At 46.4% G+C, this 23,495-nt stretch overlaps 1 protein-coding gene across 3 annotated transcripts in view; it reads right to left on the reverse strand.

Moving 5' to 3' along the window:
• RNF130 (ring finger protein 130) overlaps nt 1–23,495 on the reverse strand; it is a 134,927-nt gene that overhangs the window by 24,680 nt on the left and 86,752 nt on the right. For all 3 annotated transcript variants that reach the window (XM_058668856.1, XM_058668857.1, XM_004599029.3), the window contains exons 4-7: nt 14,661–14,732; nt 9,397–9,479; nt 3,303–3,399; nt 1,229–1,433 (exon numbers count right to left, since the gene is read on the reverse strand). In XM_058668856.1, the coding sequence (XP_058524839.1) occupies nt 1,229–1,433; nt 3,303–3,399; nt 9,397–9,479; nt 14,661–14,732 (457 nt within the window). The remainder of the gene's footprint in view (nt 1–1,228; nt 1,434–3,302; nt 3,400–9,396; nt 9,480–14,660; nt 14,733–23,495) is intronic.

Genomic DNA, 23,495 nt, shown 5'->3' on the forward strand with positions numbered 1-23,495 from the left:
TACTTAGTGTAACAGGTGCTCAATAAATATCTAATCAGTGAGGAAACTACAGAAACTCACAAACAGCCTTCCTCTCCTTTATTACAATGGATCTAGATCAGAGCTGGAAGCTAAATGCCAAAGGAGGAAAACCATGGAATGCTATGAAAACAGATCACTGTGAAATGGTAAGAAATGAGCCAAACTATACCACAAAATAGTTTTACTTATTTCATAACTAAATGAAGGAGGCTCTTTGTGTTTACATGAATGACAGAATAAAACAGTGGGACACCTGATTGTAGGAACAGTCTCTGTAAAAACAAACAAACAAACAAAGACAAAAACAAAAGCGTGTCCTTCAGAGGGGCAGACCCACAAGCTTGCCTGTGTGAAGGGAGCGGTGCTTTGTGGCTGCCTCGCCCACATCACTGACCTCCTCCCTGACTGGCTGTGAAGCGGAATCCCATCAGCTGCAGGGCGTGAAGCTTGAGGCAAGCAACGGCACACATTGGAAGAGGCGGCACCAGAGTGGCGACAAGGAAGATGGTGAAGGTTGTTAGATGGAAATAACGTGTAAAGGATGGAACCAAAGAGAGAAGCTGGCCTGTTAGGGTGCACGTGTCCATGCCCACACACACACTGCTGATCCACTCACACCATACCTTAGGCACTGCCACGAATCACTGGATGCATTTCTTCTCTGCTTGTCAACAGCTCAACAATCATGACGTTCACAACTAGCCCAGAGTACTGTTTAGACAGATTACCTTTTGGCTTTCCTCCCATTTCATGTATAATTATAACAAAATTCAGTGCCAAGAGACCAAATAGAGTGTAAAATTGAGCAAGCAACACAGGCAGTCTCAATTATTCCTGAAGCTGTGCATGGTTAGGTTCCAATTCTACACCATTCTGTCACTCAGTTGCCTGCAGCCTGGGAGATGTGACAGTCCAGTGCTCAGTTAGGCACACACCAGTGACAGCATGCTGTTGACACATAATGTCACACTGCCGTGTCTCCCTGTTCAACGTCTCTTTGCAATGCAAGGTTCATCAGACAACTACTAAGACAGACTTTCGGATGACTACATGTCATAGCCATTCCTGTCAAACACACAAATGCACACACAGCTCCTTGTAACACAGAAAGCTCCATCATTCCAAGGGTCTGAACAACACACATTACTTTCTGGATTACAGGCCAAATGGCTGCCCTGCACCGTGGCAAGGGGGGGTCACCACTTACTTGTTACTGCAATGCTGATCACCCCTGTTCTAGGAGTGAGTTCTCCATCCTGAGGAAGAGGCGATATTCCTGAAGTTCGAAGTGGCTCAAGGCCCAGGGAGTTGTCGTTGGCAAGGTCGCCTAGGGCTGATCTGCGGTTGACTGCTTGGGTTCTGGTCAGCCTTTCCATATCAAACGCTACATTATCAGTACATGGCAAATTTGGCTGCAAGACATTTCCAGATTAATAACTGTAAGAACAGTTATTAAAACTGCATGTAAAACTCTACACATCTGTTGCTCCCTTGCAAAATGGACTCCCAATTTCTCTGCATAGCTGTCCACTTTTTCCACTGTCACCCAAAAGCTTTTCTTCAACAGGAACACATAATGTTTTTCCAGAAATGGCACAAAGGAAAATCACAACCCACAGCAGAGCTGACAAAGGCAGAAGGAGTGAAAGTTGTGAGGGTAAAGATGACAGACATCCAGTTTAAAAATCAGTCAGCTCTATTACTCTGGTCAATACTTAAGCATCCGCGTTGAAGGATAATGGCGAACATAGCATAATTCTCCAATTGTACCATCTGGTAGTCAGCTGTTAAAACATTTTTCGCATTTACTCTATACAGCCAAGAACAGTTCAGAGATTAATACTTGCAAACCCTAGGAAAATAGCTTCAGAGCCTAAGTACTGAATCCTGAAGGCCAGTTAAGAGCTGCCTGCGACCCAAATCTTCCAGTGATAAACTCCGGATTTCACAGCATACGGTTTCCCAGCAACCTTACGTTCTATATTTGCTTGCAGCAGACAGCATGTAAGCAGGACTGGGAAAGTTGGTGAGAGAAACTGATAGAAGTGGCAGTCAACTAATAGAACTGACAACTTCTTGGGCCAAAGAGTTGCTTTAGATCATTCCAAAGTGCTATTAAAAGTATTTATAACACAGTATGATGGCTGATGCTTTTAATAAGTCCCTGTTAAAAAAAGGTCTACTATGTTTATTATATGTAAGGAACTGCTGACAGTCTGTACAGGGTGAGTCACTACTTCCCAAGCATCTGCTGTGTGCCAGGCCTGGCAGCAGATCCTCCAAGTGGAGTAGGTCTTAAGTAGCAGTGATGCTGCCCCCAGGGGACATATGGGAAGGCCAGCAGGCATGGCTGTCTGCTGTGTCAGGGACATCTGTAGGGACCCAGTAGCAAATTCTACAATGCACAGAAAAGCTCCTACCAGAAAAAAGTGTCCATTCCAGGATCAGAGAGGCCCTGGGTTGCACTACTACATCACTGGAAGGATCTCTGTGGACAGACAGATGGGACAGTACTGCCCAACAGGACTGTACTCAAGTGCAACCGGGGAACATATTTAAAACAGGACTACTTACATCTCCATCAAGGAGAAATGAGGATCTCATGTGTGAGAACAAACTCAACTTTTTGTTCCATAAGGAGCTTATCCTTTTATTGTTTTATTAAGACTAGAAACTTTGTCCCCCAAAAAGCATAGCCTGGATAAATACTCCTTTAAACAAGAAAACACTCTAAGGTCCTTGGACAGTCACTACTAACCACACCTGCCGGAGCTGACCTCTATGCTGCAACCTGGCCTCTGTCCTAGTCAGGCTGTAAAAGGTCCTTCTGGGCTTTGGGTACCACCTACCTACACTGTTTGCAACCTGCCAACACTCAAGAAACCAAAGGCAAACACAGAGGAGGGAACAGGAGTGACACCATCCTTTCACAACTGGCCAGACACTGAAAATATCACTACTGGAACGGAGTCAAAAGCCTACGTTATCACTGGTTTTTTTCTCAACTTTTTTAAAGAGATGTGGAAGGAAGGAAAATCAGGTCTTGCCCTCCATGTCAGTTGCTCACCACACACCACCAACTCAACAGAAGCACACTTATAAGAGGGGGCAGTACCTTATCTCTCCTCCTTGGAGTTCCCTGAGTAGTCTGGGAGAGACGAACTGTGAGACTAACATGGTTAATTTGCAAATAAAGCCTATTTTTTCATGACACACACACTCATGCTTATTCTGCCAACTATGTGAAAGGACACAAGAGTGCTGACAAACAGGAAACATACCACAATTCCAAGGGCCTTGAGAATGTTCAGTTTGCACATAGGACAGGTGCAATGCTCACTCAGCCAGGGATCCACACAGGATTTGTGGAAAACATGCCTGTAAAATAATGGAGAACCACGTCACAAGTCACATACTGAAATTAAGACCAAAATGGAAGGAAATGAAATTTTTAGTTAATCTGTTTTCTCTCTTCTAGGATACATTTGCTAACACTGTGAGACAAACATTAGGTATTTACATATTTGCAGAAAATCTGAGCTCAATCTCATGCAACAGCACTATAAAATGAGTAATGACAAACAGGATTTGACCACTGGGAAATTTTCTTCCACCAATTTCAAAACCACTTAAGGAAACGAAGAAGATTCATTAGGAATAAAGGTAATATGAATTACAGATCAGCTGTACTTTCTGTAATAGATAAAAGAAAAATGGAATTTCAAAAAGATATTAAGTGAGGGCTAAGCCAAAAAAGTTCTCTGTATAATTATTAGTTTCATGAAACCCTATCTGTCATTTAAAACATTGTTTTTTAAAAAATAGGGCTGGCTTGATGGCACAGTAAGTTAAACCACAGCTTACATCACCAGCATCTCACACTGGAGTTCTGGCTGATGCACTTCTGTCCAGCTACCTGCTAATGCACTTGGAAAAGCAGGACATGATGGCTCTGGAGCTTGGGCCTGTTACCCATGGGGCAGACTTGGGAAGCAGTTTCTGACCCTTACTTTGCATTTGAGGAATGACTCAATGAATGGAAGATCTGTCTCCCTTGCTTCTCCTTTGCTCTGTCTCTTCAATAAACATTTTTTTTTTTAGAAAAAGAACTTTATGTGCAATCTGTATTCAAGACTCTGTAAAACTTGCAGGTGAGCTAAAATTATTCCAAGGATGAACAGTGCATAAGAATCTAATACCTAGCCTGCAAATTCCAGCTGAAAATGTTGAAGGGGAGTATGGGTGCTTTTTCTCTTGTTTAGAATAGGAAAGTCACACCCTCATGACCAAAAATAATTCAGGTATGAAGAACTTTGCGTAATTTTTAGAAGTTATTTAGTTATGTATTTGAAAAGCATAAGCGACAAGGAGAGGAGGAGGGGCAGAGAGAGAAAGCAACCTTTCATCCACTGGTTCACTCCCTATATGCTCATAAGGGCTGGAATCGGGTCAGATCAAAACCAGAAGCCAGGAACTTTCTCCTAGTCTCCATACAGGTGGCAGAAATCCAAGTACTTGGGTCATCCTCTAATACCTTCCCATGTGCATTAACAGAAAGCTGGATAGGAAAAGAAGCAGTCAGAATTCCAATCCGCATTGTGACAAGGGGTGCTGGAATTGCAGGCAGCAGATGAGCCCACTGCACCACCGGCTACAGCACAGGACCAGTTGTGTATGTTTAGAAAAGAGGAATAAAACGGAGAAAAGACTTTGGGGAGCTCAGGAGCTGTTCAAGCTTAAGCTGGCCTGCACAGCAGCTTCTGTGAAGGCCCAGAGTCCTGCTCTGACCCAGCAACCTGTGTGTAGCTCTCAGGCTTCATCAACTCCAGTTTCTTTTCATTTCTTTTGAAATATTTTTAAAATTTTTGTTGGAAAGGCAGACACACAGAGATAAGGAGATACAGAAAGAAAGACCCTCCATCTGCTGGTCCACTCCCCAAGTGGCTGCAATGGCTGGAGCTGAGCTGATCTGAATTCAGGAGACAGGATCCTCTTCCAGGTTTTCTGAGTGGGTTCAGGGTCCCAAGGTTTTGAGCTGTCTGACTACCTAAGTCGAAGTGGAATAGCTGGGACATGAACCAATATCCACATGGGATCCTGGTGTATGCAAGTCGAGGACTTTAGCCATTAGCCTATCACGCCAGGCCCTAGTCTCCAGTTTCCACAGCATGACCTGCACTCCAAGAAGCAAAGCTGCCTGCCCATTCTCCTTCCCTTCCCTCTGGCACAGGCCTCCCTCCTTTCTGCACCATCTCTGAGGTCAACTGCCCTCTTGGCTCCCTTGCCCATTCTCCCCACCTTTGTTTCTGGCCCTTCACTCCACTCCTTCAGCACATTTACTGTGGCCTTTCTCTTCCTCTAGGAACAGTGAACAGCTCAGTGGCAATGCCTGCTGGGCCCTCAAAAACCATCTTTCTAACTCCCACTGTCTCACCTCAAAGACAGGGGAGTGAGGAGCGGGGTAAGGGTGCAATCCATCCACCTCCTGAGGCTTTCACAGCAATAAATGAAAACCTGTGGAATGCTCAAAGAAGAGCCGAGAGCCACCTGACATGAGCAAGCACTGGGTCAGTAAAGCCAAAATGGACACATCCCAGGACACCCAGCAGTGGTCAAAGCTCTCGCAGCAGAACCTGGATCCCTGTGTGCAGCCGGGGCCTCACACTGACCAGAAGGCATGTTGCAGACAGCTGCACAGGCTTCTGAAGGGGCTTCGGGGGTAACAGGGGCTCGAAGAGAAGCCCCTTTACATTGTTGTCAGGGATGACTCGCACAGTTAAGAACACAGGTGAAGGCAGTACAGAGCTGAGGCTGAGAATGGCGACCAGGAAAAGGACAACCTTCTCCGAGCTTTCACCAAAAAGTACTTTATTCCTATAAGAAAATGCTTGGGGATACAGAATGTGAAACACAGAGAACATGAGAGGGACAAAGTCAGTAACCCTAAGAGCCCTCCCCTTCCCACATTCACACACGCCTTCACTGGAGGCCAGAGAAGCACCAAGGGCTGGGCTGAGGGCTGTGCATAGAAGGTGAAGTGTTTTCACAGCTCTGCAATCTCTTAGTGCTGTGTGAGGACCTGGGAAATAGAAAATGAGTCAGGATTATTAAAGGTCAGGAACCGGAACTCTTCCCCCAGTGGAGCCTGGCAGCAATCCCTGCTCACACAGGCTGGGCCCTACACTGGGAGGGGCTGCACCAGCAGACTGACCCACTCTGCTCCCAGCCTGGCAACTCCCACACATGCTTACCCAGGCTGCAGCACTCTACTTCTGTGTAAGTATTTTTAACTACTCAAAATTCTGTGGCTAACCTTTAAGTAAGAGAGGTTTAAATAAGGTAACAGTTTTTCAGTTTCTGAGACAGGCTGACTGGTATTCAAGGATGATCAGCAAGGATGGCATCCAAGGATGACGACACAAGCAGGAGGTCCCGGAGCAATGCCACCCGCCATCTGTCCAAAATAAACGGATGTGCCAGAGGACGGAAAGAAAAGGTCATGTAACACAGAGCCAGCACCCCGAGAGGCCTGGCATCCACATACAGGCACTGATGAAGGAGGCGACAAGCAGGGAGGTCTGGCATCCATACACAGGCGCTGACGAAGGAGACGACGAGCAGACAGACAGGCTCTGAGCTCTGAAGACCAGGCACAAGTGCTGGCTGAATGAATGTTAATGAGTAGATAGTTGCAATGGGAAGTAGTATTCCAGTAGAGAGGGAGACACAGGTCAAGGTCTAGGCACACAGGGAAGCATCAGACTAGGGGAGCACACCTGGAAGCCTTCCTGAAGACAAAAATGTGGAGGGTGTTTGAATTCTTACTTTCTCCAGAGGCTGGTGGTGAAGTGATGTGCAGAGCAAGGATTACGCAGTAGGGGTGTTTAAGAAGAAACACTGAAGGTGCTGCTGTGACAGACAACAGGCAGAACCAACCAGGGTAAGGGGCATGGGAAAAGAGCCCACACACGGCAATCTGTGCAGACAGCTCATAGACAGGAAGACAGCAAGCTGACAGCTGCCTTGTGATGGATGCCAAGGCCGCCAACCACTAGACCACACAGAAAACAAAGGGAAGGGAATCTTAAGCAAAAGGGCACAGAGAAGCACCTGCTAGAAAGCACAGGCTTGGAGCAGATCTGGAGGATTTTTCGTGGCACATCCATGTCATGTGGGTGTTGGTGGGCACAGTGCAGAGACTAAAGGTGCTGCTAAATACCCCACAGTGCACAAGGCAACCTCCACCACCTCCAGCAATGAGCTGATCCCAAATGTTACTAGTGCCAAGGCTGAGAAACCTTGCTCTGCACCAAAAGTTATCACAAAATGTTGCTCAATATGGAAAGCTAATTTTTTAATACTCCTGAGGACCAGACTGAGAGCAGACATTTTTGGGGCAGGTTGTGCAAGATGGTTTAGAGAAGCTGTGCACGGTTGAGACATGAGACTTAACAATAATAAATCTCCGCAGGCTCCAAAGGCCACATGCAGAACACGGACACACAGGTAGGGAAGTAGGCACCAATAGTCAAAAAGGACCCAGCACTGGAAATGGCTGAGTGAACAGTGCTATGATCAGGGAGGCAAGGTAATTCCTTAAAAATGCCCACATGTCTGCTGCTGATCAGAGGCAGGAATGCAGCAGAGGATAAGATGCTGGCTGGGACACTCACATCACACACTGAGGTGCCTGGGTTTAAGTTCCAACTTTGGTTCCAGATTCCAGCTTCCTCTTGATTCAGACCCTGGGAGGCAGTGGTGATGACTCAAGCAATTGAACTGTTGCTACCCCAGTGAGAAACCTGTACTATGTTCCTGGCTCCAGCTTCAGCCTGGCTTAGCCCTACTCACCACAGAGCGAACTAGTGGGTGTGTGCTCTCTCTCTCTTTCAAACAAACTAATTAAAAAATTCTATATGTTCAAAAGCAGACTCAACAAGTGTTGAGAAACAACTGTTTGGCTTTAGCTAAAGAAATAGTTAAACCATCCTGGACCTTGATGGAGGTGGTGGCCCAAACCCCTTCGGATGCTTCAAAAGCTCCTGATTCTGTTGCACAGCCAGGTTTGGAAAACACTAGATGAAATTAAGAATTTAGAATGAAATTTGGAGGAAGCAATGCTTAAGGGATGAACAGTAGCTAGGGTTCCCAGAATAACCCAGAATAACCCATTTGAGGCCGAGTTATTTCAGCACCAACCACGAACGTCTGGTGTTGCTGTACTAAGGCATCAGGTAGTCCTGGGGTATCCTGGGCTGAAAAAGAAGACAGGGCGGCTGGGAAATCTTGGCTTCTTCCTGTCCATTCCCATGTCAGAGCAGGCAGGTGTCAGGTAGGCACCAAGAAATCCCTTCCCTGACAGATGTGTGTGTGTGTGTGTGTATGTGTGTGTGTGTCTTGGCCTCACATTTTGGACTATAAGCAATTACACACAAACAAAGTCAGCTGTTATACGATTTTCCATAGGGCAGCTTATATCTAGTTTGATAGATAGTTACATGTCAACTAGTACAACCTGCCTTCAAGAATCTTGAACTTCTATTTCAGTAGAGTCCCTATGATTAAAACAAATAAAAAACAAACACCACAGCTCCTCCTAGGCTCAAAACAGAATACTCTGAATAATTAAGACCAATCACCTCTTGCTGGGCTGGGCTGAAGTCAGGAACAACAAAACTCAACTTCGGTTTCCCAAATGGGTGGCAGGAACCCAATTTCTTGAGTCTGTTACTAGCAGCAGGCCACAGTAGGTATCAAACCTAGGTACTCTGTATGTTCATGTTTCACTTGGCCTACTGGGATAGGACTGCGTGGTGGAAACCAACAACCTCATGAAGAGTTTTGAACTTCTGAGGCACCAGAGTATCACGGAGTACATTTTGAAGTGAGGTGTGTGGTCCTACCTAGGCAGTGCTGACGGTAAAGGCAGATTTTAGCACTGGCTCTGCCACTTCTAAGCTGTGTTAACTCTGCAATCAGTAGCTTTCACTGTACAATAAAGATTACTTGGAGCACCAGAAGACAGTCAATGTAATTGGCATGGGACAAAGGATCTGGATTAGAGCTGGCACAAAGCAACTGTCAGTCCTCCCCAGCTTGTGCAGCCCACACTCAGCACTGAACACTGTGGAGGTCTCACAGATAGCCTAGTGAGCAACAAAGTGAAAACCAGAGCCCAATGAGAATGACGCATTTGAGGTTGTGCATGTACATCTTTCCTCACAAGAAAAGGCTATGCAACTGGTTCCTGAGAGATGCCCACCACGATGGAAATGTCTGCCAGAGCAGCCATGGAATGGGTAGATCGACACTGGCCGACTGGGAGACGACAAAACACACCAGCAGCAAGCTTTCTGAAAGAGAAAGCTGACATACTTGCAGGGAAGAATCCGGACAACATCATTCTGCTTGTAGCTCTCTATGCAGACTGCACAGTGGTCAAAGTCTGGGTCCGTCTCCTGAAAGGAAAAGCCCAAAAACAAAAGTCAATTCTTGAAAGTACACCATACAGTCAGAAACCTCCTGGGGTAGCTATAGTAAACATGCAGTCATGAAGTCAAAGTTATGAAGAAGAACATGCTGGGTGTGGGCATTTGGCTTCCACCAAGGCATGGGTGAGCTCCTAAGGGCACCAGTGGGAATGTATGGGGCCCTTTAGGGCCCCACACAGAGTACCTAGGTTTGATACCCAGCTGTGGCCTGCTGCTAATAACAGAATGCACCTGGGGATTTCTACACATGCTTGATCCTGGGCTGGGGGTGGCAAGGTCGGGGGAGCCCTAGGTTGTGTGGTGTGTTGGTGGACCAAGTGTGGGAAACTGTGAATATGCTTGAATCTTGGGTGGGTGGAGGGGTAGGGTCCCAGGCCAGCACGCAAGCCAGGAACTTGGGTCCCTAGTGGGAGGGCAGAACTCCAGGCCAGTATGCCACAGCACCAGAAGATTGGGCTTGGAAAGACTGGACTGGGAAACCCATGTGCTCCCAGGTACAGGGACTGTGGATTGCTCAAGGAAGAGGGTTTAGAGATCCGTGGGAAGGAGGATCACTGAGGGAGTATGTTGTAAGTAAGGAATGACTTCTGGGAGATTTCTGTGAACAAGGCCCCTGTACTTGCAGCTAAGCAAGGGGGCTGAAACAGAGTGGCTTGGTTGAGGGAAGCTGGAGAACCTTTCTAGGTCAGACTGATGCACCTGCCCATGTGGGAAATCTGAGCGGGGCTAGTCAGCATTGATCACTACCAATTACCACCCACCGATGCACACTAAAGCTAGGACTGGGGGAGGCGTCTACCTGGCAGGGCTAGATCACAGTACCTGCCAGTGAATGTCAAAACAGAGGATGGGTAACATTAGGCTGGGCCATGGCACTAACCAGCACTCAAGAGAACTAGGTATAGAGGCAGAGTCTGTGGGGATATGTGGGCTCACCTCTGCAGAACTGCAATATCTGCTGGTTTGCTCAAGAGCTGGGGGTAGTAACGGGCTGAGCTAGGCATGACCATGGAACCCCACCCCACAGCTGACACTCGTGGTTACTGGGATTGGGAAAAGGCCAGGCTAGTCCAGGATGTAGCACCCATAGACACATCCAAGAATAGGAGGTAGAGCGGGCTGGGCCAGAACATGCACTAGCCCACACAAAGGTTGAGACAGAGGAGGCAGACTAGGCCAGGTAAGGGCATAGCACCCACTGGTATATGTGAGATCTGGGTCTAGAAGTGAGCTGGTGGCAGACCTAAGGAAACTCCCCTGATGGGCCTAGCTCCCACTGGTGAGCATGTAATTTTGGCATGGGTGTCCATCAGGCTGGCAAAGGCAGCTTCACTTGTCAGCAAGTGTGTGCTTTGGTTTTGGGGCACAGGGGAGGACTGGGCATGGCTGGACTCAACCTTAACACACTAGCATGAGCCAGGATGGAGTGCAAGGCATGCTGAGCTAAGCTATCAACCTACCGGTTTGCATAAAAGCCAGGGATAGGGGCAGACTGAGCTGGGCTACGCTGCAGTATTCACCAGTGAGAGCTGGGACTGGGGATGGGATAGGACAGGCCAGGCTGCAGCATTCAATGTCAAAGGCCAAGACAGGAGACTGTGAGAGCTGGAATGGGGGTGGCAATCTGGGCTGGGTATGGCTACAGTGCCCTTGGCATGGGTGTGAACTGGGTCTGGGGTGTGCCAGACTGGGTTAGACTCCAGGCTGGGCTAGATCTCGCTAAAACCACGTGAGAGCTGAGTCTAGGAGTAGACCAGGCATGGGCTGGGTTGTAGCTAGCACCCAACAGTAAAAGCCATAATGGGAACAGACCAGTTGGGCAAGGACAGGAAGCGGGACAAGTTGAGCTAGCCAACCACTCACTAGTGTGCATGAGATCTGCCACTAGGAGGAGACCTGATAGAGGACCTTGGGGAACTCCTTTGTCTGGATGCAGTCCCTGCACGTGAGTGCAAGAATCAAGACTGGGAGCAGTCCTGACTGGGCCAGGTTACAGTACCCACCAGCACACATGTGGATCAGGTCTGGAGGCGGGCCAGGCTGGGGTATAGGATAAGCTGGGCTGGACCACAATGCCAGCCATTCACATTAGGGTCAGGACCAGGGGCTGGCTAGGCTGGACTAGGCTCAAGCATCACCAACATAAACTGGAACTGGGGCCAGGCTGGGCCAGGTCAGGCTTTAACACCAACTGACAAATGCCAAGGTGAGGCAGGCCATGCCATAGTGGGCTGCAGCACTCACCAGCATGCATCAGACCTGGGTGGAGGTGAACCAGGTAGGGGGTGCAGCAGAGACTCTCCGGCTGGCCACTGTTTCCTCTGGTGAGTGTGAGAACTGGGACTGGGGGCAGACCAGGCTAGCAGGGCTACAACACACACTGACCTAAATGTGAGCTGGTTTAGGTGGACAGCCAGGGTGGCCTAAGCAACCATATCCACTGGTACATGCATGAGCCAGAGGAAGTGCGAGCTGGTTGGGCTTTGCCATAGCATCAGTTGGCAAGTGCTGGGAGTGGGTGCAAGTTCTATAAAGCTAGACTGCAGAAACAACTGGAAAGTGCCAAGATCCGGAACTGGGAGTGGGCCTATTACAGAAAGTGTGGGTACCCCTCTGATGAGTTTCAGCTCTCACTAGTGAGCATGAGAACCACGGTCGTGGGTGGACTTGGCTGGACAGGTGGTACCACCCACCAGCATAAGTGTGGGCTGGATAATGAGGTCGACTGGACTGAACTAAGCTGCAGCACTCATTGGTGTATACAAAAGCTGAATTATAATGTGGAACAGACTGGACCAGTCTGCTGCACTAGTATTATGCACAGGAACTGGGGGCAGTCCTACTGGGGGTTATTGGTGGTCGCTCCGACTGGGCTGCAGTTCCCACTGGTGTATCTGACAGCCGAGTGCGTGGTAGGCAGGTTTGGGCTGGGCTACAGCATCCACTGATTTATGTAACAGATGGGACTAGAGACAGAACTGACCCAGCAACTGCAACCACCAGTATGTGCGTAGGCTGATGTGAGTGATGGACTGAGCTGGACCCCACATCGGCTAGCACACATAGGAGTCAGGTCGAGGGTCACTTCAGTTTCTTTGGGGACCCCCGTAACTGAACCAACAGAATCAGAACTCCAAACACGAGGAGAATCACAGGATCTGTAGTCTGACTGTGTCAGAGCTGGGCCTCCTCAAGTGCTAAGACAGTGTAGTAGACAGTATGTCCAGATGCACACAGGGAATTTGGCAGTCCATTGGGGCCTGCAGAGGACACCTAGTACCACAGCAAAGAACAGAGGGCAGAACAAACTGGACAACTCTCCTAGCCAAGCATTGACAGCAAGTATCTGTGTGAATGGAGACTCCAAGTTGAACTATGTCAGTCAATGGACCTTGGAACGATTTCCTCATCTTTGGAGCAACGAAATCAACAGCATTTCAGAACTATCAAAACCACTTAAGCAGAACCTTTGGAGCATGTTCCACATCGGGCACCCTGGGATGACATGGGGTGGCTGGCTGTTCCCTATCTCTGGACACTGATGTGGTTAGGATGCTGGGTGTGGCTTCTTTCTCCTGCCTTGGCCCAGATACAGGAAGAAGAGAGGGAAAATTGGAAACAATGGTCTCATCTACTTTCCCCTAATCCTTGACCCTTTCCACCCTAATCAGTGGTCCACATGGGCATGCATCCCTCTCAACTATTGTAGACATCATCAAAAATGAATCTTAAAAAATATGCTATGTTTTTAGTTTCTCAGCTATGTATGTATGGTCTAACAATTAATCCCAGTTATGTTTATAATATATCTTAAAATAAGTCAGGTTGTTATTTTTTTCACTGTTTTCCCAATGTACCTCATTTCCTGTGCACACTCTGGTACATCTATCCAGGTGTCAATGCATGCCCTCACCCATGCGGAAGATCACAGAACCACCTGCCCAAGCACAGGCAGAAAAGATACCTGGCTCCAGCAGACCTCAATGGACAGATCCCCTAAGCTTGGGAGCTGTGTATTTGGTCACTGGACTAGGACAGAAGTCACTGGCTCAGCTAAATAGTGGGTAGGATTTTATCAAAGAGTCAGCAAGGTATCTGATCACTAATTTAGGTGGTTTGCTATCTCCTCATGGCTCACAACCTGGTTGTCATAAAATAGGGCATGCTGAGTATCCATGCAAAGAAAGGTGTTAAGACTACTTGCTGTGTCAGTGAAACCCAGAAGGACAACTCTTGGCAAGTCTAAAAAGTACAATCTATCAAGATGCACTGGCTTTAGTAATTAGAAGAAAGATAGTCTTGTGTTAGCTTTGGAGACAACGTAAGAAAAGCAGGTGAAAACAGCTCCAGGTAATTTCTAATTAGTGAGGGCTGAAGGCCAACAAACCAAGAAGCCATGTACGCTGACTACCACTAATCTAGGTTAGAAGGCAGCTCTTCTGATGCTGCTTGTATTTTCTGGAGTAGATCCTCTTGTCCCTGTTTTCTTTCCTTAGCATGCAATTCATGGACAATGTCTCCACCTGGAGCGGTGTTAAGGCAATGGGGATTAAAATGGGCTAAGTCCTAGAGTGCAATAAAGAACCATGAAAAATCATCTGAAATTTTCCTCCAGGGGCTCTTTGCTAAATTATTAAGAGTTGGGTGCAGGACAGGAGATGATTTTGGTTTTATTCCGTGGAGACACAGATAACCTGCAGCTGGGTCTAACGTAAAGTTGCTATTCTGTCCTAACAGAGGAGAGCAAGTCTCTTCCTCACTCTGACTTGGGGATCCTGCTTAGTTACTGCTGGCAACAGTGTTCCTCAGGCTGCCCTTGACTTGGTGCCCTGAGCATCAGGCCCAGCCTGACCCTCAGCCGTCTTTCTCTTCCAGGACATTCCCTAGACATGAGGGACTCCATGCAAAAGGATGTGGCGAAGCTGCAGTTAGCACAGACAGAAAACACACTTCTGGCTATTTAATGTACAAATAGTTCCACTGGAACTATTTAAAGATGCATATTAGCTTTTAACAAAAGAGAACTCTAGGTAGCACACCCGGAGGAGAGCAACACTCTAGCAGACAAGATAAATGGGAGTGTTCTCTCCCAGTAAACAACAACCTGACTTCGTCAAGTTCACAATGCTGGTTATTTAATTACTATACCTTATCGCCCTTTTTCACTGTTCTGGTTGTCAATTTACTGATGGCTTTCTTGGCTGCATCTCCAAGTCGACGCTATGAAAATGACAGATAAAAACAGACATTAAGCATGAGCTCTCCAAAGGATGTTCTTTTAAAAATATAACTAAATGTGTAAATCCCCTATTATTCTGTTATTTCATGTAAGACAATTCTAGAAACGCAAATATCATCAGAAAAACTGGAAGCTGTAGCACATATTCAGCATTCTGGCTGGACACCAACAGGCATATGTGGTGGGAAGTATGGCGTCACAGTTACCGTTGCACAAGCAGATGGAGAACAACTGCTCAGTCAGTGTTTTCTCATGGTGCCCGGGCAGCTTCCATGTTCTGCCCCAGGAATGCCACCTGACCTGCTTACTGCCCCATCAGAGTGAGAGGGGAGTGCACTACAAGCTCTGCTCCTGCCATGGTCTCCGATCTTGGGAAGGTTTACTGACTTTTTCAGAATTACTGCCCTGTTCTTGGAAAAAGCTCAAGGCTGGATGCATTCATCTGTTTCTAGCAGACATTGCCAGGCACCAATGACCCTAAGATAAAAGGACAGAGAACCCCTAACCTTGCAAAACTGAGTTAGATAACAGGCCACTAAAATTCCCTCCTGTGAGGCTGTTCCACAGAGCCCACCAGGTGCAGCGGCAGCAGCACAGACAGGGATGCCAAAGCCAACAGTTGGAAGACTGTGTAGGCATGGGTCAGAAGAGGGACAGCCAATTCTGGTAAGACAGGCAGGTATGTGGCCTGTGGACAAGGTCTATTTCACCATGTACACTAGGCATGCTTGTGAGTTTGGGGCCCTCGGGATTCCCACAGGTTCCCAGACACCTTAGGACACAAAGGCATTCTGTATACAGCAGGCTCCTAAACTGCATAGGCCAAGAGGCAGATGCTGAAGTTGAGGGAAATGGGGACTAAAACAAGGGAGTCTATATGAGTATTTAAAAAAAATCGTAAGGTGCCAGTACCATGGTGTAGCAACTTAAGCCCCCTCCTGTGGTGCACCTGTTCAACTTCTGGCTGCTTCACTTCTGATACAGCTCCTTACTATGTGGCTGGAAAAGCAATGCAAGATGCAGGATCCTTTGCCCCTGCAGCCAAGTAGAAAACCCAGAAGCAGCTCCAAACCCAGGCTCCTGGCTTAGGACTAGCCTAACTCTGGCCAATGAAGACATTCAGAGAGTGAATGTCAGCAGATGGAAGATCTTCCTCTCTCTGTCCCTCTTCTCTCTGTAAATCTGCCTCTCAATAAAAATAAATAAACATTTAAAAAGTATACATATATAACAGTAAAAGGACTAATGTAGAAAATCATAAAAAAGATTCACAAGAAATTTAAAAATACACAAACAAGACCCTAATTGGGCTACAAATCAGCTCCAATGACCAAAACTCCACCTACACTTTTTACCTGTTCACCTGTTTCTTTTCTTTTTTTTATGGTGTAATTTATCTGAAAGGCAGCATTAGGAACAGAGAGAGAGGGAGAGAGAGAGATCTTTCTTTCTTTTTTTTTTTTTAAGATTTATTCATTTTATTACAGCCAGATATACACAGAGGAGGAGAGACAGAGAGGAAGATCTTCCATCTGATGATTCACTCCCCAAGTGAGCCGCAACGGGCCGGTGCGCGCCAATCCGAAGCCAGGAACCTGGAACCTCGAACCTCTTCTGGGTCTCCCATGCAGGTGCAGGGTCCCAAGGCTTTGGGCCGTCCTCAACTGCTTTCCCAGGCCTCAAGCAGGGAGCTGGATGGGAAGTGGAGCTGCCGGGATTAGAACCAGCGCCCATATGGGATCCCGGGGCTTTCAAGGCGAGGACTTTAGCCGCTAGGCCACGCCACCGGGCCTGAGAGAGAGAGATCTTTCATCTGCTGGTTCACTCTTCAAATGGGCACAAAAGTTGCGGCTCAGCCAGGTTGAAGCCAGTGGTTTCTTCCAGATCACCAACATAGGTGCAGAGACCCAAACACAGGAGCTATCTTCTGCTGCTTTCCCAAATACCTCAGCAGTGAGCCAGATGGAAATGGAGCAGCTGGGACTGAACCAAAAACCATGGATACCAGTGCTGCAGGTGGCAGCTTAATGTACAATGCCACAGTACCGGCCCCCCTACCCTTCTTTCTTGTGCTAAAAGATTTAAACATCATAAGCAACATGGGGTTGCTACTATCTTACCTACACAACAGTTAATCTCATGCAAACTACACAACCACTTTCCAGCTGTCTATGGGGTGTCTTTTTTGACAGCTGGCTTGTTTGAAACATGACTCACAATGCTGCCTTCAAGTCTCTTAGCGAGAATTCTCTGCATTATATCTGTGTAGAAGGGCTAACGGATGGAGGGAAGCTGTAGCCGGTGACACTGTAATACCTTCTCTGGGTGTGGTCTGAAACCCAGCTGCTCTGCTTCCAACCCAGTTCCCTGCTAATGTGCCTGGGAAGGCTGTGGGTAATGATGTAAGTACTTGGGTCCCCGCCACCCACAGGAGAAAGACCTGGATGGAGTTTTAGATTCCCGGCTTTGGCCTGGCCAGTCCTGGCTATTGCAGCCATTTGGGAAGTAAATTAGTGGATGGTAAGTCTTTCGTTGTCACTTCTCCCCTCTGACTGGTATTCTTTCTCCAACAGTTTGCCTTTCAAATAAATAAATCTTAAAGAAATCATAATGGAAATCAAACAAAATGTTAAAGTCTGCTCACCAGCCTGTATTTGAAGCTATACTTTGAACTTAATATCTTTAAGGTACTGTCTTGCTTACACCTTTGGAATCCAGACAATGTGCTTTCATCTTCAGCGCAAATTGGTTTTCTAATTTCCCTTTTCATTTCTTCCTTGACCCATGGGTTATTTAGAAACTAATTTCCAAACATCTGGGTTTTTCTGGAGATCTTCCTGTTACTGAGTTACTTAATTTCAAGTGTTCAGAAACTATCCTGTTGGCAACTGAATCCTTTTACATTACATACTTGTTTCATGCCTGCAGTGCACTTCATAAGCATTTGTGTTCTGCTTTTGTGGACTGTCAATCAGGTCCACTTAGTTGATTATCTAGTTAAAGCATTTGTTTACTTATTCGTTTTCTTTTAAAGATTTATTTACTTTAAAGATAGAATCATAGAAAGAGAAACAGGAAGGAGTGGAGAGAAGAGGAGAAAGGGAGAGTGGAAAGAGAAAGACAATCTTTCAGGAGCTGATTCATTCCCCAAATGGGTACAACAGACAGTGCTGGGCCAAGATGAAGCCAGGAGCCGAGAACTACAAGATCACCCATGTGAGTAGTGGGGCTGAAGCACCCAGGCCATCTTCTGCTGCTTTTCCAGGCGTATTAGCAGCAGGAAGCTGGATAGGAAGTACAGCAGCTGGAACTTGAACTGTTGCTCACACATGCAGCACCATGACCCATTTCGTCATATGCTAGCCCTTGAATTACTGACAGGATAACTGAATTATATGATTGTAATTACTGACTATAATTGCCAGTTTGTATATCTCTCATTGTGGTTCTATCAACTCTCACTTCCTGTTTTTGAGCTTTGTTACTATGTACATAGATGTTTGGGACTGTAATGGTTTCTGTTGAGTTGACCATTTTTAGTGTGAAGGAATGATTTTTATTCCTGGAAGTTTTGCCTTGAAACCTACCTGTATTAACATAACCATTTAAAAAAATTTGTGTTAGTGTCACTACTTTTTATAATAATTTAAGTTCTTTCTTTTTTATTTAAAAATTTATTTATTTATCTAAGAGATGGAGGTAGGCAGACAGAGACTGATTCATCCATTAGTTCACTCCCTAAATGTGTTAATGTGATTTCTGTAGCTAACACATAGTTTAGTTTTTGTTGTTTTTAAAATTTTTGTTTTTTAATTGGGAAGGAAGATTTACAGAAAGAAAGAGAAACAGAGAAAAAGATCCTCCATCTGCTGGTTCACTCCCCAAATGGCCACAACAGTAGGAACTGAGCTGAACCAATCTGAAGCCAGAAGCCAGGAGCTTCCTCCTGTTCTCCCACTTGGGTACAGGGTTCCAAGGCTTTGGTCCATTCCCCACTGCTTTCCTAGGCCATAAGCAAGGAGCTAGATGGGAAGTGGAGCAGCCAGGACGTGAACCAGCACCCATGTGGGATCCTGGTGCTTGCAGGGAGATTAGCCAATTAAACCACTGCACGAGGCTCAGGCATTAAAAAAAATGATCTGTTCTGCTTTTACCTGAGGCATTCCGACCATATACCTTTAAGCGCTTATTGATATGGTGATGCTAGAGTCTACACATTGCAATCTGTTTTCTGTACTTCTATGTCTTATCTTTCTATTCCTCCTTTCCTGTTATTCTGACATCTTCTGAGAATCTGAGGATTCCATTTTTCTTCTTTGTAAGTTCTACTGTAACTATTTATTGTTTTATTTTAGTGGCTGCTGAACATGTAAGAGGGCACTTCAAAAATATTCATGGAGAGGCAGGCATGTGGTCTAGCAGCTGGGGATATTAATGTTCTATAACAGTACACAAGGGTTCAATTCTGGCTTCACTACTGACTCTGAGAGGCAGTGGTGAGGTCTCAAAGAAACTGGGTTCCTGCCATCCATGAGACCTGAATTGAACTGCTGCACCCCAACTTAAGCTCCATCTAGCCAGTGCCCATCATTTGTACTAAGAATGAACTAGCAGCTCACTCACTGCACTGCACTGCAAGTAGTAATAATAAAGGAAAGCTTATTCCCAGGCAAATGCCTGGCTGCCTGGTACACAGGCAAATGTGACACTGCTGGGAGAAAAGCAGCTAACAGCTGGCGGGCATTCTGGGCTTGGTTAATGCCAAATCTGTGTTAATGATACTAGTGTGTCAGCATAGAATACTGGGGAGACCTGGGAAGAAAGCAAGGGAGCACCTGTGTGCCACCATGGGTACACACCAGCTGAGGCCATCCCACTGTCATGAGTGCATGTGGTGGGGCATGTACTGCTAGGGGCTGGGGACAGGGGCTAGGTCCAAATGGTGGCCACTGAGGGCTTATTTGACATATATTAAATGACTTCTAGGTTTCTATGGACAAGGCCAATGCATCTGCAGATAACTGAGCAAGCAGAGATGAGGTGGATCAGAAGGGGGAATCTGAAGGGCCTCACTGGGTCAGGCCAATGCACCTGCCTGTGCACACAAGAACCTGGACTGGGGGTGGACTCGACAGGTTAGGTCACGGTATGTGCTGGTGCTCAAAAGGGCCATATTTTGGAGCGGTCTGGTAGAGATTCTTTGGGGTCGCCCCAATAGGCTGCAGTGCTCACTGACAAGCGTTAAGGGCTGGCAGTGGACCATGTACTAGAACCAGGGCTGGGAACAGGCCTGGTAAGGGGTCTTTGGGGATGCCCCTGCTAGGCTGCAGTACTTGCTGGTATGTGTGAGAACTGGGGCTGGCATCACAGAATCCCCAGAAAACATGAGAGCCAGGTCTGGAAGCAAGCCAAGGGGTTCTCAGCAGTTTTCCAGAGTAAGTGCTGCGGGTGGGCCTGGAAGGCATCCTCAGGGGTCTCCTAAGCTGCAGCATCTGCTGACACAAGGAAAGGTTGGGTCTGGGGGTGTGGTAGGACAACTGCAGCACCTGCTGCCAGACATGGGGGCTAGGTCTGGACAAGAGCCTGGCTGGAGTTCTTGGGGTCATCCCGACCAGGTCGTAGCACTCGCTAGCACATGCAAGGCTGGGTATGAGGCCAGGCTGGGTATGAGGCCAGGTTGGGCTGGGTAGGGCCAGACTGGGCTGCAGCACTTGCTGGCGCACACGAGAGGGGCTCTTAGGAGTTAGCCCGGTGGGTCCACTCCACTGGATCCCCGACATCAAAGACCACACAGATGTCTGGTCTGGCCATGGAGCATGTTGTGGGACTGGACTGCCCCCACTGTTGACTCTGTAAGCAAAGACAACATATTGGGATGCACATAAAAGATAGGACAGCTGACCTCTCTGCTTCAACGGAGGACTGTGAGTGCCCCACCATAAAGTGGAAAGAAAAGCACGCTAAACAACAATATCAGCAAAATTCTCCACCAAGCACCAAGGCTATGAAGAAACTGAAACACAGACAGCTGGCAGGTATAGGAAGCGGTACCTCCTACCTGGAGCAGAACAGATGAGACTACACAAGTGATACCCTAAGGACATTCCTCTCCCCATCGGCATCCCTGAGACATAATCAGGGCCATCCATGTCCACCAGCACTGCAGTGATCTGGCATCAAGGAGCGGTACATCTTTGCCTTCCCCCAGCTGCAGTCACACGAGGGAGGGCAGGGTCTTTTACATAACCCACCTTCCCCACCTACATCCCTGCTCATCCCATCCAGAGACCTGTATGGGACCGCAAGCCTCTTACCCATGTAACGAACAGCTAAAAACAAATAAATTTAGAATAAAAAAGTAAAGCTCATGCAGACATGAAATTAAGGGTAATTTTAGTATAAACAATTTTGGAAATTGAAGCATAGAGTTTCCATAATTAATACTCTCCATCAGCTCTTACTACAGTAACAGCCTTTCAAACCGCACATTCATTTTTTTTCCTTTAGGTCTTCTGAGCTATAGCTGTTCTTCGTTTTGCTCATACATAATCCATGATATACTTTTTTTTTTTTTTAAAAAAAACTTTCTATTTACTAAGATTACAGAGGAACAAAGAGAGACAGGGAGATCTTTCATTTGTTGGTTCACTACTCAAATAGTGACAATGGCCAGAGCTGAGCAAATCCAAAGGCAGGAGTGAGGAGCTTCTTCTAGGTGTTCCACACAGGTGCAGGGGCCCAAGGACTTAAGCTTTCCTCTGATGCTTTCCCAGGCCATCAAGCAGGAAGGTAGATCAGAAGTGGAGCACCTAGACATGAATGTAGGATGTCGGCCCCACAGGCTCAAGCTTAGCCTACTAGGTCACGACACTGGAACCGCAATCATTTTTATAAACAAAAATTTTAATTGTATGAAAATACATATATAAAATTTTGTATTTTACTGATTTAAAAGTGCACAATTAAGTGAATTAATATTCACAGAAGAATTGGTGCCAGGTCACAGCAAACTGAGCCTCTGTCTGTGCTGCCAACATCCCATATGGGCAGAAGTTCATGTGTTTGCTACTCCACTTCTTATCCAGTTCCCTGCGTACTGCTAAGGAAAAGTAGCAGAGGACGGCTTAAGTCCTTGCGCCCCTGCACCTATGTGGGAGATCTAGACGAAGCTCCTGGCTTTTGGCTTCAAGCCAGTACAACTCTGGCTGTTGTGGCTGTTGGGGGAATCAATGGATGAAAGATCTCTCTTTCTCTTTCTTCTTCTGTTAACTCTGCCTTTCAAATAAAAGCAAATTAAAAACTTAAAAAAACAGAGAGAAAGAAAATATTCATGGAACCAGGGTTGCAGCACAGTGGCTTAAGTTGCCAGCTCAAAAACCAGCATACCCATAGTTCAAGTCCTAGTTGCTCACTTGTGGTATACCTCTCTGCTCATGTGCAAGAGTAGAAAAAGATGATCTGAGTAGGAGACCTGGGTGGAGTTCCAGGTTTGCCTTTGGACTGTGTAACTCCAGCCAGTGTGGTCATCTGGGGAGTGAACCAACAGATGGAAATAACTGCTTTTTTTAATCCCTCTGCAAGTCTGCTTTCCAAACAAACAAACAATTACATAAATTTAAAAGGATTCACTACTGTGCATCTAATCTCAAAAATTCTTTTAATTTTGAAAAAGTGAAGTCCAAATCCACCGAATAGCTCCCTTACTTGCTTCTCTGAGTCCCTGGCAACCACCTCTCTCCTTTGTCTCTGCCACCTTCACGCAGGAGATATCATGTAATTATATGTGTATATAGTCCCTGGGTTATTTCACTCAGGCACTGTCTTGTGGGTTCACTTCTGGTGTGGCATGTCTCAGATTATTCTGCTTTTTCAAGTGTGAATACTAGTCCTTCATATATATATATGTGTGTATATATATATATATACACACACATATACACATATTTTGTATATGTTCATTGGGACACTGGGATGCTTTTTCTTTTTACATACTATGAGTCACACTGCTATGAACACAGGTGTAGAAATATTTGTTTTGAGTCCTTGCTTTCCAGTATTTTGGATACATACTCAGGAAAGAATTGCTGAGTCCACTAAAGTTTCCGGGTTTAACACTGTGAGGAATTTCAGGGCTATTTCCCACATAGTTATACCACTTACCTATCTACTGCAAAATATCAGGATTCCAATTGTTCCTCATCCCTGACGACACCTACTATTTCTCCCTGTCTGTCTGTCTATTTAGAGAGAATCTTCCATCTGCTCATCCAGTCCTCAAATGGCTGCAGTAGCTGGGACTAGGCCAGGCAGAAGTCACAAGCCTGAATCTCTCTTGGGTCTCCCACGTAAGTAGCGGAGGCTCAAGTATTTGGATCAGTTCTGCTGCTTCCCCAGGCTTGTTTAACAGTCATGGGGCAGCTGGGAGTTGAACCAGTATTCCTATTAAATGCTGGTGTTGCAGGCTGGCCTTGGTCTTTGCGTTTTTGTTTCATTTATCCTAATGTGTATGAAGTAGTATATCTCAGGGTAGTTTTATATGAATTCCCCTAATGATTTGTGATGCTCAATATCTCTTTCTGTACTGTTTGGACATTTGTATATGTTCTTTAGAGAAACAGCCTTTGCTTTTTATTAATTCATGTTGTTTAATATCTATTTTTTGCTGTTGAATTGTTGGAGTTCTTTATACAAAGGTATTCCAAAAAGATCACAGAAGATGGAATTAAAAGACAAAATTATATTAG

Source organism: Ochotona princeps, chromosome 9 (genome assembly GCF_030435755.1).
Source record: "Ochotona princeps isolate mOchPri1 chromosome 9, mOchPri1.hap1, whole genome shotgun sequence".
NCBI classification, from domain to species: Eukaryota; Metazoa; Chordata; class Mammalia; order Lagomorpha; family Ochotonidae; genus Ochotona; species Ochotona princeps.